Genomic DNA, 19,950 nt, shown 5'->3' with positions numbered 1-19,950 from the left:
CCCTTAAAGATTACCCAAAATTAGAGAAAAATGAGTCTACACTGGATTATTTACTGTGCATTAGTATTGACACGAAATGTTAAAAGAGTACCAGTTAATGAATGATTCTTTAATCAAATATAGGAATCATTTTTCTTTAAGTTGAAATGTAATGGAACTAAATCCGTGTTTGTATAATATGTTTAAATATGTGTTTTTATATACTACAATTGTGTGTACAAATATGAGTCTTCAAGATCATCTATATCTAGGATCTGCATATATTATATACAGTATTTATCTGTTTATAATGTCACTTGATCAAAGATCCAGAAGAACAGCAGTTTCAAAAGCAGCAATTATGAAGTCAAGCAAGATGATGGCAAAACAAGCAAACCAGAAATGCAGTACTTTGTTATCTTTCACAGTAAGATTGGGGATCTATATATAAATAGAAGCACAGCAGAAAAGGCTTACAAACTATTATTACAGAAGACAGGTAAATTAGACACAATTTAAAAAATACGTGCCTCAACTGAGTAGGAAAATAAGGTATAAATGAATGGTCAATAAATAACACAGTACGAAATGACTATGTGCAGATTTGAATACTAGGTTCTTTTCCCTGCCAGGAGCTGAAGATGCTGTACTCCAGCTGCCACTTTGCTTATAGCCCTTAGACTTTTAACAGGTCAACAATAAAAAGTCTACCAGCTGTGTACTACTCAGCTGTATTGTAATATTAATAAAGTATATGACTGAAAAGTCTGTTCAAATTAAGAGTTCTCTTCCACAAAGTAGTCTCAGAGTGTGTGTGAAAAGACTTAAGACAAAATGCAGCAGCACCAGCTCCTAGGTGCTTCTTTTTGTAGAGAAAAGATAAAAACCAAAACCAACCCACAGAGCAAAGATCAAAATCCCAGTTCTTTTCAGATGAATGGTGCAACTGCTAGGCTAAAGCCAAGCTCTCCCTTGTCTGCTTTTTTTGGTCCACTTCTTGGACCACTCAAACCTCCAAAATGGTACTTAAAAACCATTTTATGGTTTACAGAGGAAGGGAGGGAGGAGAACCAGGGAGAGGGCATAGGTGCCACTTGTTCGGTTATGTGACAATACCACTGTCATGGACCGAAATCCAATTTCAGTTTACGTGGGGGATTAGGCAGAACTTAGTTGCCTGCACACCTGAGAAAGGATTGTGCCATAATTTGGGAGACCAGCAGCCACCTCCTCAGAAGAGGCCTTCTGCTATATTAGGGGGTGAAGTCAAATGGTCGAGGCAGTGGGGTGTGTCTGAGCAGACTTTTAATGAGCCTGTAGTTATTACGCTTTTGGGTGCCTCACATTCAGGTCTGCCAACTGGTGGGGGTTTATCAAGGTGATGGGGGCCTCCTGCATGGGGGTTTTAGTGTGCCTGTAACCATTACACCACTGAGCAACAGACTGATGGGTCTGATGGCCAGTCGGGATCCCTCAAACTGGTAGGGGCCTCCCCTGAGATCCAGCACACTTGTAACCCTTGTGCCTCTGGGCAGGAAAAGCACGGGTGAAACTTCAATCCAGTTTGAATACTCTAGGAAACATCTTAAACTACTAGGCACCGTTATACTAAGCTGGAAAGGTCCCTGGCAAGTGTTTCCATGGATCTCCCTGATCTCCATGGCCTTCTTCCACTTCCAGGACCTCTCCTCCAGCCAAGATCTTCCCCTTCTTTCTTGAGAGAGCACCTTTCAGGAACTCTTATTGTGGCACCACTACTTCTTCTGGGTACCCTCACCCCTCAGTTCTTGCCATCTAAATATTCTACATGCAGAAGCACAACAGGTGATCAGCCTCCAAACTGGTGAATCTGTCTCATGTTTCTTTATTAACCGGAGATCCTGGGATGTGCCATTTCTGTTCAGCCCAGGTGCTATCAAAATTTAAAAGTTGCATCTAACTAGTAGTAGGCTTCTGCTTGAGAGTTCAGCAGTTCAGGATTTGACATTCTTGCATGGACACACAAACACATATTATCTGCCACCTGTCAGTGTTCACAAATCATGTTATTTTTCACCTACGGCAACCATATACTGGCTTTAGGTACTTTATGACTGTCAGTAAGCCTCTGCATAATTAAATTAGAATATCAACCAACAATCATAAGAATAAACTCTCGTTCCACTTTCTGCAGAAGTATTTTAGTAATTTAGTCTACTGAACAGTAATTAAAAAAGGAGTTTTCTATTAAATTCTTTCCAACCAATAATTCTACTCTGGCTAAAGATTTCAATATTGTCTCTAGTTTTAATGGAATTACGTCTTGCTCTGAATATGAGTTTTACTCATAATCTGACTTAAGTTCTAAGATAATAAACATAACTGTTTATTCTGTTCACCTTATTAATCTTTACTCCTTTTACAGGAAATAAACCAATTCAGAATAATACAAAACCAAAGCAGCAATAAGGCCATGTGTTTAAATCCTTTCTAGGTCATGATGTAACATTATTAAAACTTTGCTAGAGATTTTTTTTTAATTTTCACCTACTTCTGTAAAATAAGAGTGATTTTTGCAGTGCTAATTATCTGTGAATCAGACAAATTAGCATGATCATTCTTACTTGTTCAGATGGTAACACAAGGACAAAAAGAGCCTAAGCAAATGGCAGACCTCTATCCTGAGGCATACTGCTCTGCTTTGACAGCTGATTGCTACGGTACTACCCACGAAAGGAACACCTATGATAACTTCTGTGGTACTGCTTCACTGGCTACACCACACTTGTACAGCCTGGTGAAACTGCACAATACGTACAACTTCTCCCGGCAGTCCCCTGGGTCCGATAGGTCCTGGAGGTCCTTGCAGTCCCTGTGAAATGATATAATACACACTTGAGGTAAAAGTCCATACATCTGTTGTAATGCAGTGTAAAGCATTCTAATATATAAATAGATTAAACCATCTGGCATTACATCATCTACATGGAGTAGGAAGTACAGAGTTTGCTCATTCTCCCTTAATCTAATGTTTAGTCCAATGAGTCTTGGGGACTGATAGGCACAAAATCCGAAGTATGTATACAAAGCAAATACAAGCAAATACAAAGGCACTACCTAAAGGGAAAGACAAAACAAAAGGAGTAAATCAAGATTTCCTCCCTCAAGGGACAGATCCAGAAATTATTTTTTAACTACGTGGTAGGTATTCCTTCTCTTTTTGGATAGATCTCATTAGAAGGACCCCAGAGCACTGACAGAAAAAGGGATTGAGACGTACAGATAAGAGGATGACATGGTGCAAACCCTAGTGATTCTTTGGATCTCTATGAGCCTCTTCTGGAAGGTAATATAGGGTGAAGGTGACCTAGATTTCCACTGCAGTAACAACAATTATTTCAATAGCTCCTAGCAAGGAAGGACATTAGCCTCCAAAGAGGAGTCTAAGGAGTTAGAGTGGAGAATAATTTTTAAAACCACAGTTTTGTGGACCCTATAAGCTGCATCTCTTCCCCCTGGGACTTCTTTTGATGACCTAAGGAACTTAGGTACTATCATACCCAACACGAATAGTGTGGGGTGGAGGTTACATTTTCACAGTTTCCAATTTTACCTTTATTTGATACCATTCAAGGCATCATGAGAGATTATCAAGAACATTTGTGCTTCAGTTACTTTTTTCAAAGCAAGGCAATGACTAATTTGACATTACCTGCATTCTCATAGGATTAAAATAGGACCCACTAATGTACTGGCAGTGGTTACTCCTTGCCTCACTGATGGATAAAGAGAACACACCCAGCTACCAGTGGATTTGTAATTGCAAAATGGGTGCTCATATTTTTGAGTGACCAAATAACATTTGAGGTTTGCATAAATATTCCTTGCTGGGTGGTGCTGAGATCAACAAGAATTCTATGAACTAAAAGTAAAATAGCCATGATCCATGCACAAACTTTTGATATAAACTATTTGTATTCTCTGCCCTTTAATACTAGCTAAACAGTTGATAGCATTCGGCATCCTCTATATATAACAGCATAGAATGTAATGGCTGTTAATACCACAAAAATACCATTCACCTACCTTTGATCCTGGATTTCCAATAAGACCAGGTGGTCCAGGGTCTCCTGTTTCACCCTAATGATATTGTTTGAGAAAATAAAAATATTCAAATTTACTGTTATGTCTCCCAGTATCAACTATGTACACTGGCAATATTTATAGTGTGTACGAGTCAAAAAATACCTTATTTCCTTTTGATCCCTCCATTCCAGTTTCTCCCTGAAAATAGTAGGTACAACCATAAGAAGTTAAAACTTTAACTTAGATCAACTAAGAGTTTAATTTGTTACCTTAAAAAAGTGTAATATAGTTTGCGAACTTAACAAATATTGAGAAAGCATTAAAGAATTTCTGATGCCTTGTGCAAAGTCTGAGAGGCATTCCTCTTTCAAACTTAAAGAAAAATTGTTTGAAAACAACACATTTGTTTAAGATCTCTCCAGTCTAAGGCCTCTTCTTCACCACTAAATCTCTACTGGTGACACAGTATTCATCTCCAAACCCACACATTATTACAGAGTGCCTTATTTGGGTTATTAAAACATGTTAATCACAAGTATCTGGGCAACCTTCAGTTGTGTATTAAACAACATAACAAGCTTTTGTCAAATGTCATAAGAGAGGACAATAGTTAAAAATAAGCAACACACGTACACAGACTTACAGAATAAGTGTTCTGAAAAGATCCCCCAAAATAACAAAAAAATTATGCAGACATAAAATGGCTATAAGGAAACTGCCTGATGTTAACTGCCACACTGGAAACTGGTAAAACAATTCAAAGAGTACAGTTTGGCCCACGTATAATTTTGTGAAATAACTGAAAGAACCTTCAGGGAACAAAAAAAGCATGTACTTTAAACTCAGTTCATGGACTGTACCAACTACATAAATGCATCTCCTTTTTTTATTTATAACCTGCATGAATTTGATGCATGTGTAAGGAGGAGACAATACATCTGTTATCCTACATAATCACTGAATCTAATGAAATTGTACAAAGAAAAGAATTACAGTATGAATACAGTATGAAAATCATATCAAACATAAATTATTCACATCATCAGTTCAAAACATAGCTATACTTACTGGATCTCCCTTGTCCCCTTTTTCAGAAGGTTCTCCCTATGGAAACATAGAGAAGAGGTTAACACAGATTTATTTCAAAATGGTAAATAGTACCTATGTGTGCTGGCTTTGGCTGGGATAGAGTTAATTTTCTTCACAGTAGCTAGTAAGGGGCTGTGTTTGGATTTGTGCTGCAAACAGTGTTGATAACACAGGGATGTTTTCGTTACTGCTGAGCAGTGCTTACACAGAGCCAAGGCCTTTGCTGCTTCTCACCCCACCCCACCAGTGAGGAGGCTGGGGGTGCACAAGGAGTTGGGAGGGGACACAGCCGGGACAGCTGACCCCAACTGACCGAAGGGATATCCCAGACCATATGATGTCTTGCTCAGCACATAAAGCTGGGGGAAGAAGAAGGAAGAGGAGGACATTTGGAGTGATGGCGTTAGTCTTTTCAAGTAACAACGTGTGATGGAGCCCTGCTTTCCTGGAGATGGCTGAACACCTGCCTGCCTATGGGAAGTGGGGAATGAATTCCTGGTTTTGTTTTGCTTGTGCGTGCAGCTTTTGCTTTAAACTGTCTTTATCTCAACCCATGAGTTTTCTCACTTCTACTCTTCCAATTCTGCCCCCACTGGGGCAGAGTGAGCAAGCGGCTGCGTGGGGCTTAGTTGCCAGCTGGGGCAAAACATGACAATATGTCTTTTTTTGGTGAAGAGTCCTTGAAAAATGTTGGGTTTTTAAAAAACGTATATAAAATGTAAGTATATGGACTACAAAAGTTTACTTGAGGGATGATGTTGATTTAATGACAAGACAATAACATGCGTGATCCTTTCAAGCAGGAGCGTAAGGGAGGCTCAGGAACATGAACTAAAAAGTGATGATGCATACAAATCTGACAAATTCTCAAACACAAGTGCTTTATAACACAAAAAATCATGAATCTGTCATATCGACAGAGTAAAAAGAGTTTCTGCCTGCATGAAACCTGTTTATATACAAGGATAAGACCAAAGAAACCAACTGGAAGCCTAACAGCTGAATAGTGAAATGCTTGTTATTCAGTAGATGAACACACCTATTCCCAAGTAACATCCCTCTCATCTTTCTGGAAAATTTAAGCTTAAACTAAAAGATATTAAAATTAGAAAGTTTATTTATAAATTTTAATAATTTAAAGACTCCTGGGTTTTTTTCATACAGATATTGAAGATCACATTTGTAACCTGAAAAAGTATGAATGGTGTCTAATTTGTGAGGCAATCACTGGTCATAAACTTATATAAGCTTTATTTTAAACTGTTATTCAGTAAAAGACTGCATAAGTTTAAAGTTCAGGTATTTGCAAGCTGTTGGAACAGGGAAACTTACCTGCATACGTAAATACTCTCTCAAGGAGGGGCTTGAGTAAATTTCTAAGGACATTCAGAGACTGACAGCTTTTCCTACATCCAAATACATTTTCTTGATCCTGAGTATGTCTTCCAAGATTTGATTCACAATCAGTACATTCAGCCACCTTCTAGTATCACACATAAGCACAAAGGAATTAATTTACCTTTTCTCCTTTTGCGCCGGTCATTCCCAATTCTCCTTTTTGACCCTTTAAACAAAATAAATTATATTTAAAATCTTTTACATTCTAACAAATGCAAATAAACTCCTCCTCTCCTTCAACTGTACTTTGTTCTGTGTAGGGCACAAAATTTTAACTTTTATTGCAATGGACAGCTGAGATTTAAACATCTGCAAATTAATTTAAATGCCTGTTTTCTATAGCAGATCTGCAGGCTTCTCAATAAAAAACATCGGTCCTGTGCCATATCCAGAGGATTTTTCTCTTTTTTTCCAAGTTTAAAAGGCCTTCAATTGTTAAAAATTCATTCCACTGTTTAAATAGAACAGATGCAGATAAACAATATACTGTCATAAGGTGTGGATTCACAATTTGACCTCCCATAATTTTTAGAGTAAGTATTTTTGGTATAGCAAGTCCCATCATTACAGAGAAACTGCCTTAAATATTCATGATTTCCTATTAAAAATATTTTCTGAATTTCACCTTCTTTAGAGTCTCTTCCCCCTAACCATCAGGCCAGCTCATTTGACTTCTGCTCAGACAGTGCTATAGGAACGACACATAATTCTTCCCACATTTTCCCTTTCTGGTTATCTTATATTAGAGGAGAAAGGCTCATGTGCTGCACCTGCAGGATAGCACAATGGCTGGGATATTGGACTACAGAAATCAAAGAGCCACTCATATCTAAAATCTATTAAATCAAAGACCACTGTGATAAATCAAATAAACAATATTGTGTTAAGCGTGGTTGAAATTTCTCCAAATTAATCCAAAATGCTTACAACGTCTCCCTTCTGGCCTTTAGGTCCAGGGGTCCCAAGTAATCCTAGTAGTCTTGTATCACTCTGGGAAGAAATGTCACCACAAAGATCAGAGAACAGAACATGTCACCATTTATTTACAGTAACAATTTACTTACCATAACAATTTTGTGTAATTTACCAGTATGTAAATTCAGAAGTCCTAATTTACTACTAGAAAGGGATACCAAATGCCTGTGCAGTACATCTATGTACTGCAGCAACACATCCTTTGTCATGCATTCATACTCCAGTCAGACAAGTAGAAGATAAACAAAAGCATAAAAGGGAAATGTCTATGTTGAATATTGCTATGCAAATCTATGATTTCTTTTTTCTTAACTCAATGAAAAGAGCATATTTTTGTGCTCATTATTACAGTACATTTCTCAAGTATGATAGAAAGGAACAATAAAAATCACTTCTTTCCTATGACAAAAACACAAGCTTTTTACTTTTCAGCAGCCTGAAACATAAAATAGAACTCATTTAAGTCTACTAGAGCAGTGAGACAGAAGGAGAGGGGATGAACATTGCCCAGAGAAGCTGTGGATGCCCCATCCCTGGAAGTGTTCAAGGCCAGGTTGGATGGGGCTTTGGGCAACCTGGTCTAGTGGAGGGTGTCCCTGCCCATGGCAGGGGGGTTGGAACGAGATGGTCTTTGAGGTCCCTTCCAACCCAAACCATTCTACGATTCTATGAATATGATCAACAGGCTCCTCACACTGCCCTTCAGTGAAAACAGACATATTTAAGGACCAGGGATTCAGGTTGTATACTTGCTCAGGTATTATTGCACTGCATCTATTTACTCTTCTGTACAAGGTATAGACACAATAAAATACAAAGCAAATGGTTTCCTCTTCACAAAGCCGGGCTCAGACTACCTAAGGGGAACACGGTTTCTTTTACTGACAGTGGAAAAAGCAGCAAAACCAATGACCCTGAAACATGAGCTTGAGTCCGGACCCAAGGAGCCCAAGCCCTAGAACATCTGCCACTGGGCTGAGTGGGAACCCTGAACAAGCCAACTCCCCTTGTCACGATCCAGTTTCTGTATCTCTAAAATGGAAAAACATCATGATGAATAAAAGTGCCATTTATACTCTATTAATATTTTCAAAAGTTGATAACTGAATATAACCTGAATAAAATTAATAATTATTTTATAAATGGTAATGTCCTGAGGAATCTTCTTCAGTGTTTAGGGTTCATAACACTGTTACTACCCTAATTATCAAAATCAGCTCCAGAGCAAGAAGCAAATACCCAAAGAAGGGAACTGAGTATTGCTGAGTAGTAATTGACTATCGCTTGACTGTGAACAATCTAGAATGTCTTATAGTATGAGTATACAAGTTATGATTTATTCTGAGTTGTGAATTTCTTTTGCATACATAGAGGAAAAAAAAAAAGAGTATTAGACCAAATAACTGCTTTTATGATCTTTGAATATTTATAGGTTATTTGTTCTTTACAACAAAATGCAAGTAAAATATGCCGAAGAAAAAAAATCTTAGAAAAGTAATAATGAATTATTCAAGAATAATCTATAGTTATTATGAATTATAATGATTTTGAAACATTTCCTGAGCAGATTGTGATGTAGTTTCAATTGCTTTGTGTTGTGGTTTCATTTTTATTTTCACGTGTTGCAGAACATTTTAGATTAAACTAATCTGTATGCCCTGTCCAAAGATGTTTAGAAGCAAGTTTGACAGAAGTGACCTTATATCTATGTATGGAAAATTGGTAAGTAAAAAAGATGACAAGTAAAGGCCTTGAAAGCCCAGGCAAAGGCTGATAACAGAGGCCTCAGAATGTATAAACACAAATCATGAGGCATCATTTACCAGTCACCAAAGGAACATAACCTACAGAGCAGGGCAGAACCAGTCTCTTGGCATAAGGAAGAGAACAAAATGCACCTATTGAATATATGCAAAGCATCTCATTCACACTGAAAGTGCAAAAGACATAACAAAAAGGAATATAAAAATAGTCACACGCCTTGCAAGAACAGGCACAAAGTAAGAATGATGAGGGATGAAATGTTCCAGCACGGGCTCCCACTCCGTTAAGGATCAATGCTACTACTTATCCTCAGCAGGTTCCCTTCACCATCATTAAATAAAGACTGCTGTTCTTGATTTGCCATTCAGCACAATTTGCTGCTGCAATCAGCAATTGTATTTATAGTGCTTTCTTTCACTGTACACACGGATCAAATGAATTATGCTTTTAAAGACTTGCACTCCAGCCTCCTTATACGATAAAGTGATTGATACTGAGCCAGAAAAAGCTTGGTTGCAACAAATTACATAAATAGATTGTGCAATTACAACTACTTATTGATACAATACAGAAATCAGAAGAATTGCAAATAATCTGCTAAGAAACAGAGAAACTATAGAAAAAAGGAAATTATTAATTATCACAGGTCTTAAGATCTCTCTCGCTGGTCCCCCACATTTCTTGGTAGAAGTTTCTCATGATTTCTAGAAATACCAATGCAAAGAAGCCATATCAATATCCTCAGGGGAAAAAAGATATCAAAATCTCTACAGCAACAAAAATGTGGTCACAATTTAAACACTATAAAAAAAAACAGACTGAAAGAAGACCTTATGAGATCCTTGAGAACATGTATTTCTTTGTTGGAAAATGACAAGACCCTTTCCTGTGGTGTAAGGAACCTCAAAAACCTCGAAGTGTCACTGAAATATCATCTTACAAATGCAAATAATCAAGACACATTGCAAATTATATACTGGGATGTTAAAGATTGCTTAGTACCTCCAAGATGCATTGAATAAAATCAGCACTCATCGTACTACGTAATAGCGTGGGGAAAAAAAGGAAAGTCACTGGTGCCTAAAGGAATAATCAATGGCAAAGCAGACAAGCTGTCCTTGTCTTTGATGATGTCTTTGATGTCTTTGGCTTGTCCTTGATAGGAACATACCATTCCCATCATAAAATGTATAGAAACTAATATGTTTGCTGTAGCCGTTGGAGACTTATGCTGACCCTAGGAAGATCTGAACATGTAGTTACAGAAAGTCTGCATATTTAAAACCTGCTACTTGAATCAGAAAGCCATCTCCTCTCTCATCTAAAACCAAACAGCATTTCCTTGTTGAACAGTTAATTGCTCATGACAGAGTCATTAAAAATCTTCAAACTAGACAGCTGAAGGAAGAAGAAAGTTGGTAAGCTGTACAGGATTTAAAAGATGATTAATTTACTGACACAGAGCAGCTGGTCTACATTTTTTCCAGAATATTGTTAATTAGGAAATATAAGACACTTTAGGAACTCTTAGACCCTTACAATGAAAATAAACATGTTTTTTTGGAGACAGATGCTTGCCAGTTCCTGAAGATCACCACTGTTCATATTTCCTTCAGCAAAATTAACTTTAAAGGGACCATCAGAGTAAAAGAAATTAATAGTTCAGAGGCAGGGAATGAGTTACAATAAATACGGTGCTGATAGAATAAACAATGCATGTTCTAAGATGATATACTGATTTGGAAGGGATTAAATATAAAAAATATCAGAGAAATCACTTCAGTGGTAAAAGCAACTGGAAAGAGATGGTTGACACGAATTTTGCTCCAGAATCCCCACTCAAAACCAGATTTTAGTACTCATCAGGGTATGCTATAGAAGAAAAATATCCTGAATTCACCTATTCTTTATAGTTATGCATCTCAATATTAAAAAAGATGGATGTCTTCCATGTTAGACCTGCATGACTTAAGGCATGAAACACACTGTAACCTTTGTATTTAGTAAATACTGCTATAATAGTGCTTCATTAGTCTTTGAATGAAATACGATTTTCCAATCAGATGAGTTATGTACTCACTTTGATGTCAATTAAGAAAACTTATCTGATCGTTAAATTACGATCCTTACAATGGCAGACACTGCCACCGCTTAAATGATTTGAAAAATCTGTGGTAAGAATTTAAAAACTCCGTTACATGGAACACTGTCCTACGCAATTTTAACTTTTTTCTATGAAGTGCTTGTAGGTGCAGGAGGTTCTTTAGTTAAGACAATATTTTTATTAGTCTATAATACAAACATCAGGACAATTCTCATGGATTGCTAGCAGATCTTTTAAAATTACACATCCTTGTCTTTCTAGTCTACTCTTAGGATCATGACAGAGTAGGTCAAGAAAGAAAAAATGTCAAGTATGGTTTAGAACAATTAGGTTTAGAAATGGGGTGCTTTATGCTAACCACCCATCTCCATTTTGAGTTATACCAGGTGCAAATATGTGAGTAGAAGATGGATGGGAGGTAAGACACATGGCAGCAGGATAGATGACACAGTAGGTACGTAACTGGAGTGTGGACTGAGCCTGTACAGGGATGGAGAAAGGGGACAGGGAAGGATCTACCTTTTGGATTAATTTGGAATGTGGTTTGCAGGCATCAAACCTGTGGTCATTTCTACCTTAGATACTTCTCAGTCATAAACACACACACAGAGACACTATATAAAATCTCCATACCTCATTATAATGCTTGTTCAATGCATCCAGAATTCCCTTCGGTCCAGAAGGACCCTATATGGAAAAACATGCATCAGAAGGCCATTTTAATTTAACTAATGTTATGTTCACATACCTGTATTCAAAGAGCGGTGGTCAAAGGGTTTAGATTTTTATTAGATTATATAGTAAATTATTTTCCTGTAAGTTCATTTTATCTTTTTTCAGGCACAGAGGAGAAGGAGACTCAGTTTCTAAATCCCTGGTAACTTCTTTTGAAGTGAATCAGTCTGTCAGAGAAGGCAGAGGTGACATCCATATCAATTTAAATACAAATGCCTTTTGGTATGAGGAGCATCTTTGTTGTGCAGTATTTTTAAACTCTTTCCACCAACTCAAATTTTGATGTAGAAGCAACTCCTAGTGTGAGTAAACAGCTAGATTTTTAACTTAGAGTACTGAAAGTGAAATTGAGGAGTGCCAGAATTCTCCAAAAGACTAACTTCCTGGTTTTATTAGCATTGCAAGTTTATACTTAAACATATACCTTCCATCAAGAATTTCAACAACAGTGAAGGAACTTCCTATGGAAATGCAGGTTTAGGATGGAGAGATTAAAACACATGTACTTGAGAAAAAGAAAACACTTTTAGACATAATGTGTCACAAAGGAGGCCCTCAATGAGATTTTTAAGTGTTGTAAATCAGGGCAGAACACAAAAAGCTGAGTCAAGATCTTATGAACTAAAACTCAGTTAAGTTTTAAAATTAGCATAGTATCTCTCTAAGTTTTAATTTTCACATCATGCAACATGAACTATAAGAAACATTTGACTACATTAATAAGATTACAATATACTCAATTAAGTCACTTGGTCTGAATGACCTGCATTTAGCAGAGACAGGACACAAACACAACTCTCCTCCTCTGGGGCTTTTTATAGTTACAGACAATTTACCCTCTGCAGCTTTTGTGTTAGTGGGGAAAACGTAGCTGGCATACATGCACCCTAAAGATTGCTTTAGGAAATTGAATTCTATTCAGTTTTGAAGAGGGTTGTTCCTCAAAAAAGTGGAGGTTATTTATCAGTCAGAGATTAGTCAGAGTCTTTGTCGCACATTTTAATTTTGCATAAGGCCTTTGTTAATTGTTTTATGTGCATTGTTATTATACATACATCACACTTAGACAGAAGTATTCTGCTGTTATGCATCGTAACAAGAAAACAGCTTTCTGTACTGTCAGGATAAGAATCTATTGAAAATTTCTCCCATTTTCATGCTAAAGGACCTGAAAAACTATTACTGGAAGTCAGGGATCAAAATCACTTCTTGACCAAGACACAAATTGGTCAAGAGGAAAAAACTATTTTTTTCAACTGGTTAAGACTTTCATAACAAGAAATGCTGTCAAATTCATAGCAGTGCAGCAGCAAGACTCCAAAGTAATCCTAGAAAAATTGAAAAACCTTTTATCCACTGATTTCAGCTAGGGATTCAAGGAAAATACCAAAATGCTATGTATTCTGGGTAAATATAAGCTAAATAACCAGTTACTGTACTTTTCTAAGGAGGACCTCAACTGTTAACTACTTCAGAGTTGCTGCTGTGTAAACCATCAGGCAATTCAGGGAGCAAGATGATGAGAGCAATTATTTTGTCACAGGTGGCATTCCTCATATCTGATAATTTCACATGTGTATAGAAGATTCTAATATCCCTTGGTATCTTTTGGCTCCTATGTAATCATATTTTGAAGTGTTCTGACAAAGCATTTAAAAGAGGTAGGTCATGATTTGCATTCTGACAGCAAAGCCCTCTCCAGCAAGATGCATCTGCTCTGTAGGAGTGCACAGAATGGCAAAACCACGAAGTTTTCCCACATGCAGAAGATCATTCTGTGAAACTCTGATGGCTCTCCTTACCAGTAAAGGTACTTCCCTTGAGGTACTGAACATCAAAAAGATGAGAAACAGAACCGTGATTGTGATTAACCAAACAGACTACTTCCTTGGGGGAAAAAAATCAATTTGATGGAAACCAACTAATAAAAGACAAGCAATCACAAAGTTCCCATGGAGTCTGAAGGTATAAAAAAAACCTACAAAGATGGTAAAGCCAAATTAAAATCAAACAGGCACAAGTTATTAAAACTCATGGATAAATCAGTTAGACCTGGCAGAACATTACTGCAGCATACCTGAACGAGACAGGTGTGTCCTGAGGCATCATCATTAAATTAGAATCATAGAATTGTTCGGGTTGGAAAAGACCTTTAAATCACCAAGTCCAACCTAACACTGCCAAGTCCACCACTAAACCATGTCCCTAAGCACCACATCTACACATCTTTTAAATACCTCCAGGGATGCTGACTCAACCACTTCCCTGGGCAGCCTGCTGCAATGATTGAAAACCCCTTCAGTGAAGAAATTTTTCCTAACATCCAATCTAAACCTCCCCTGGAACAACTTGAGGCCATTTCCTCTTGTCTACAACCTCCTTTCAGGTAGTGGTAGAGAGTGATAAGGTCTCCCCTCAGCCTCCTTTTCTCCAGGCTAAACAACCCCAGGTCCCTCAGCTGCTCTTCACAAGACTTGCTCTCTAGACCCTTCACCAGCTTCATGGCCCTTCTCTGGACATGCTGCAGCACCTCAGTGTCCTTCTTGTAGTGAGGGGCCCAAAACTGAACACAGTACTTGAGGTGCTGCCTCACCAGAGCCGAGTAGAGGGGGACGATCACTTCCCTACTGCTGCTGGCCACACTATTTCTGATACAAGCCAGGATGCTGTTGGCCTTCTTGGCCACCTGGGCACACTGCTGGCTCATGTTCAGCTGGCTGTTGACCAACACCCCCAGGTCCTTTTCCTCTGCGCAGCTTTCCAGTCACTCTTCCCCAAGCCTGTAGCATTGCATGGGGTTGTTGTGACCCAAGTGCAGGACCCAGCACTGAGCCTTGTTGAACCTCATACAGTTGGCCTCAGCCCATGGATCCAGCCTGTCCAGATCCCTCTGCAGAGCCTTCCTACCCTCGAGCAGATCAACACTCCTGCCCAACTTGGTGTCATCTGCAAACTTACCAAGGGTGCACTTGATCCCCTTGTCCAGATCATGGATAAAGATGTTAAAAAGATCTGTCCCCAATACTGAGTCCTGGGGAACACCACTTGTGACTGGCTGCCAACTGGATTCAACTCCATTCACCACAACTCTTTGGACCCAGCCATCCACCCAGTTTTTCACCCAGCAAAGTGTACGCCCATCCAAGCCATGAGCAGCCAGTTTCTCCAGGAGAATGCTGTGGGAAATGGTGTCAAAGGCTTTACTAAAGTCTTGGTAGACAACATCCACAGCCTTTCCCTCATCCACTAAGCAAGTCACCTTGTCATAGAAGGAGATCAGGTTAGTCAAGCAGGACCTGCCTTTCATAAACTCATGCTGACTGGGCCTGATCGCCTGGTTGTCCTGTACATGCTGCGTGATGGCACTCAAGATCATCTACTCCATAACCTTCCCCAGTACCGAGGTCAGACTGACAGACCTGTAGTTCCCTGGATCTTCCTTCTGGCCCTTCTTGTAGATGGGTGGCACATTTGCAAACCTCCAGTCAACTGGGACCTGGACATTCCCAGTAAGCCAGGACTGCTGATAAGTGATTGAAAATGGCTTGGTAAGCACTTCCACCACCAGCCCCCTCAGTACTCTTGGGTGGATCCCATCCAGCCCCATAGACCTGTGTGCATCTAAGTAGTGTAGCAGGTCGCTAACCTTTTCCTCTTGGATTATGGGGGCTTCATTCTGCTCCCTGTCCCTGTCTTCCAGCTCAGGGCACTGGTTACCTGGAGAACAACTGGTCTTAGTGCTAAGGACTGAGGCAAAGAAGGCATTAAGTACCTCAGCCTTTACCTCAGCCTTTGTCACTATGTTTCCCCCCACATCCAATAAAGGATGGAGATTCTCCTTAGCCCTCTGTTCATTGCTAATGCATTTACAGAAACATTTTTAATTGTCTTTTACGGCAGTAGTCAGATTAAGTTCTAGCTGGGCTTTGCCCTTCTAATTTTCTCCCTGCATAACCTCATGACATCTTTGTGGTCTTCCTGCGTGGCCTGCCCCTTCTTCTAAAGGCCATAAACTCTCCTTTTTCCCTGAGTTCCAGCCAAAACTCTCTGTTTACCCAGGCTGGTCTTCTCGCCTGCCAGCTCATCTTTTGGCACATGGGGATGGCCTGCTCCTGCACCCTTAAGGTTTCCTTCTTGAAGAATGTCCAGCCCTCCTGGTCTCCTTTGCCCTTCAGGACTGCCTCCCAAGGGACTCTGTCAACCAGGCTCCTAAACAGGCCAAAGTTTGGAATTGAATTGTCACTTCAAATTTACATAGAAAAATAAGATAAATATAGCCATGGTGTTTTGACTGAGATTCTCATGCAATTCTGATTTCTGAAGTTAATGGTAGAATTTTTACTTTGATATCCATATTAAAGATGGCAATCCAGAATTGGGACTGAACCTACTTATTAAATGTCTCAACTTCAACACTGTAATACTGCAGTGTCAAATCCTTGAATCCAGAAGCCTTGCAGGATTCTGTAATACTGCAAGCAGTCAAAAATAAGAATTTATTCTCCCTTCTCCTTTGCTGCCATGTTGTTTCTTGTACTGTTTTTCCACAAATGAAACTGCTGCAACCACACAATCCAGGACAGATTGAATGCTGGATCTGCCACCAACCCCAACCTCTCAGATATTATTTGTACATCAGATACATAATTTTTGACAAAATGGAAAGCCTCTGTACGTGACATAACCTCAAAAAAACCCAGAACTGTCTCGTGACTAAGGCAGTGAAGGGGAACTAAGACATTTGGGTCGCATTCTTGATTATGCCACAACCTTTGTGTTACCAGAGGTAAACCACTTCTCCTTTAGTCTTTCCATTTTCAAAAATTGACATAAATCTAATAATTTTATCTTTTCATCATTCTAAAATGAAATTAATAAAATGAGTGTACAACAACAGAAAATACTTTTGTTCAAGGGTTTCCTTTTTTGTTTCAAAGGTTTTGTTCAAGGGTGTTTTCCTAAACTCTAGTCTCTTTCTTCCTTTCCACACTCTTTCTCTCCACTAATATAGCTGCATAATCCACTCTGAAGTCTCTACAGACAAAAAAAAAAAAAAAAAAAAAAAAGAAAGAACCAGTAGTATTGGCTTGCAAGCTGAGAAGCAATGAATTTAAGAGGAGTTGAAGAATTATTGTACATGCAGTTTCTAGCTTTTGAACGAGAATTTTGCACATCTGCCACTTTGAAGCTCACTTGAGTGGGGTTTCCTTTTTCTTTTTTAATATCAAGTTGTGTCATTTAGAGAAGTGAAGCACACAGAGAGTACAGTTGTATGAATAAGAAAAGAACTGAAAATGTGTCCTGATTGTTTTCCTAAATTACAAACAGGGTTCGGATATTATTTCTATAGACAAGGCAGGAATAGAAATACAGGTGCTTAAAAGGAAATAGCTGCAAATTGTGAGATTACTGGGGTTTTTAATATATTTTGCTTCCTTTACTTTTATAGTTTCTCTGCATTTCTGTAAAGATGACACTGCTGAAAAAGTCTACCCAGTCTCCCAGTCCATGCAGTAAAATGTGTAACAAGTAAATTGCACTGCTTGCATCTGAAGAACAGGCCATTTCGGAGAACACAGCACTGGAAGTGACTCAGTGTAATCACTTTATCCATTTATTTCAGATCTGTGCCTGCCCATTAAAATAAAATACTGTTTTTCTGATTACTATAATGTAAAAAATAGTAAAACCCATCAGTGCAAATGTGCAATATTGTATAACTATTACAAAGAGCAGATGGAAAAAATGATGAAGGCATGATGTCTGCCACAATAGAATACATTAAATAAATTACATTTTGATATGGATTTTAAAAACTTAAATGCATAGAGACAATCAATATGACCAACCCTTGCCAGTCATTCCCATCCTACCATGTAAGCGTTTCCAATTTTTTTCTAAAAAGCAGCTGAAAGTCCAGGAATACCAGAAATGCTACTGACACTTTTCACTTATCATTGCTTTAATTTTCTGTTTATTGTAATTAACTGATAACATCCATTCACTTTCAAAATATTGGTAGAGGAATGACAGTATTTCCTGAGGCAGAGGAAATGAGATTTCCAAGGCAAACTGCTGGCTAGTTAAGATAACTAGTTTGGTGGCACTGACATTTATACTTGAATAACAAGAGACCAAAAGTATATGGAATTAAATGAAGAAATTCAAGTAGTCTGTGAACTGCCTCACACACAACACAAACAAAAATGAAACCCTATTTTAATTTTAGACTTTAAAGAGAAACACAAAGCTAATCTTTCAAGCAAGAATAGTTGTGAAGATAAAAGATAGGAAGTTTAGCTCCTTGCAAAGGTAAACGATGAACTGAATGATGAGCTTCAAGGGCTATAACAAGTATGAAATAAGCCTATTCTGGTTGCAAACAATAACTTTTGACGTGTTGGTAGAAAACAGCAGATTTAAGAGAATGAATAAGTTTAATGACCTATGATTTAGCAGACTCAAAGTTTCTTTCCTGCCTTGGCCATAGACAGCTTCTTGGACAAATCAGGTAGTCCTCATGTTCTCTACCTTTAAAAACCAGTGCTGATAGCACTTCCCTTCTGCCAAACAGCAGCACTGAGCAGAAGTCGTACTCGGACTCACCCCAAAGAATGCTGTTAAACTGGCTGAAGGCTGTAGCAGGACTCTAGGTTGGCACTCTTTATTTTAAAAACAGTCTGATGTCCCACTCAAATGGGAACTATTGAGAAATGGAATTCCTCCAGTTGTAACAGTTCCAGTAGTGACAGAGAAAATTGGGACAGAAAAGATAAAGTTAACCCTTATTAAAGAAACCAGTAAACCTCCTTTTTCTGCCCTCTAGCCTATGTATATAGAAATACCTTGATGCTGATTTATCTAAAAGTAAAAATATTAAAAAAAACCCACAACAAAAAAATCCAACCCCAAAACCTCCTACAACTGACCATAATATGTAAAAGAGTGCCAGACATCATGCAGCTATTTTCTAAGTAGGACAAGTAGAAAAATAAATGATCTCCTCTTAATAGAACTGTACATAAAACCAGGCAGGTAGTAATTCTACAACGCAAGACCACAAAAGCCTTTTGCCTAAGTGAAGACTGCAGAACTGGGCCTGTACATCCTTAGGCCAACAACATGTAAATACTAAAGTCAGACACCTTCCATAAATTTGTTTTTAAGTACTGAAAAAAACTGGTGCAGGAACTACAACGCCAATGCATTATACATATGCCAAATAATCTACGGTCTGCTGGTAACCCTTTCTGCATTGCTAAGTCCTGCAGATACTTTTGTTAGCAGCTATGGCAGCAGAAAGCTATCAGTTCAGTTCAGCAGTCAGATCAAAATGCTGTACTTACAACCTCACAGCATCCTACTATCTTAGTATTTCTTTTTGTTTCATAAAATCAGCATTTCAATTTCAGTGAAGAAACATGCCGAGCAGCATAACAGCGTGTGAAAGAGAGCGTATCTCTTTCAGAAGACTTCAGAAGAAAATGCAAGCAAGAAAATGTATGAAATACATTTGAAGGGTACAGAGATTTTGATTTCACCATCCTAATTTTCAGAATGCTTCTGAGACTGAAATGAATCGTGCATTTAACAGAAGCTTTAAACTGCTCTCCAGGCTCTTTAAAAGGGGGGAAGGGATCAAAAAGCACTAGAGGGAGCTGCTGTTCTACTCAACTCGTTTGGATTCCTTGTTTTCAGCATAAATCGTTACCTGCTGGAGTGAGGCAAGCGTGAGCACACAGCTCAGCTCTCCAGTATCGAAAGAAGAGAACAGTACTCAAAAACAACATCAGACAGCAAGGATGCAAACCATGAATTCTGAACCAGAAGGGAATAACAGA

The 19,950-nt window shown here is 38.4% G+C and overlaps 1 protein-coding gene across 5 annotated transcripts in view; it reads right to left on the bottom strand.

Moving 5' to 3' along the window:
- The window catches only part of COL19A1 (collagen type XIX alpha 1 chain), a 223,059-nt gene that overhangs the window by 51,927 nt on the left and 151,182 nt on the right, over positions 1–19,950 (bottom strand). For all 5 annotated transcript variants that reach the window (XM_054821680.1, XM_054821681.1, XM_054821682.1 and 2 more), the window contains 7 exons: positions 12,008–12,061; positions 7,459–7,521; positions 6,653–6,697; positions 5,113–5,148; positions 4,207–4,242; positions 4,045–4,098; positions 2,777–2,830 (listed from right to left, as the gene is read on the bottom strand). In XM_054821680.1, the coding sequence (XP_054677655.1) occupies positions 2,777–2,830; positions 4,045–4,098; positions 4,207–4,242; positions 5,113–5,148; positions 6,653–6,697; positions 7,459–7,521; positions 12,008–12,061 (342 nt within the window). The remainder of the gene's footprint in view (positions 1–2,776; positions 2,831–4,044; positions 4,099–4,206; positions 4,243–5,112; positions 5,149–6,652; positions 6,698–7,458; positions 7,522–12,007; positions 12,062–19,950) is intronic.

Source organism: Grus americana, chromosome 3 (genome assembly GCF_028858705.1).
Source record: "Grus americana isolate bGruAme1 chromosome 3, bGruAme1.mat, whole genome shotgun sequence".
Classification (NCBI taxonomy): domain Eukaryota; kingdom Metazoa; phylum Chordata; class Aves; order Gruiformes; family Gruidae; genus Grus; species Grus americana.
The sequence above is the reverse complement of the archived record's forward strand: the minus strand, read 5'-3'. Positions and strand labels throughout refer to the sequence as shown.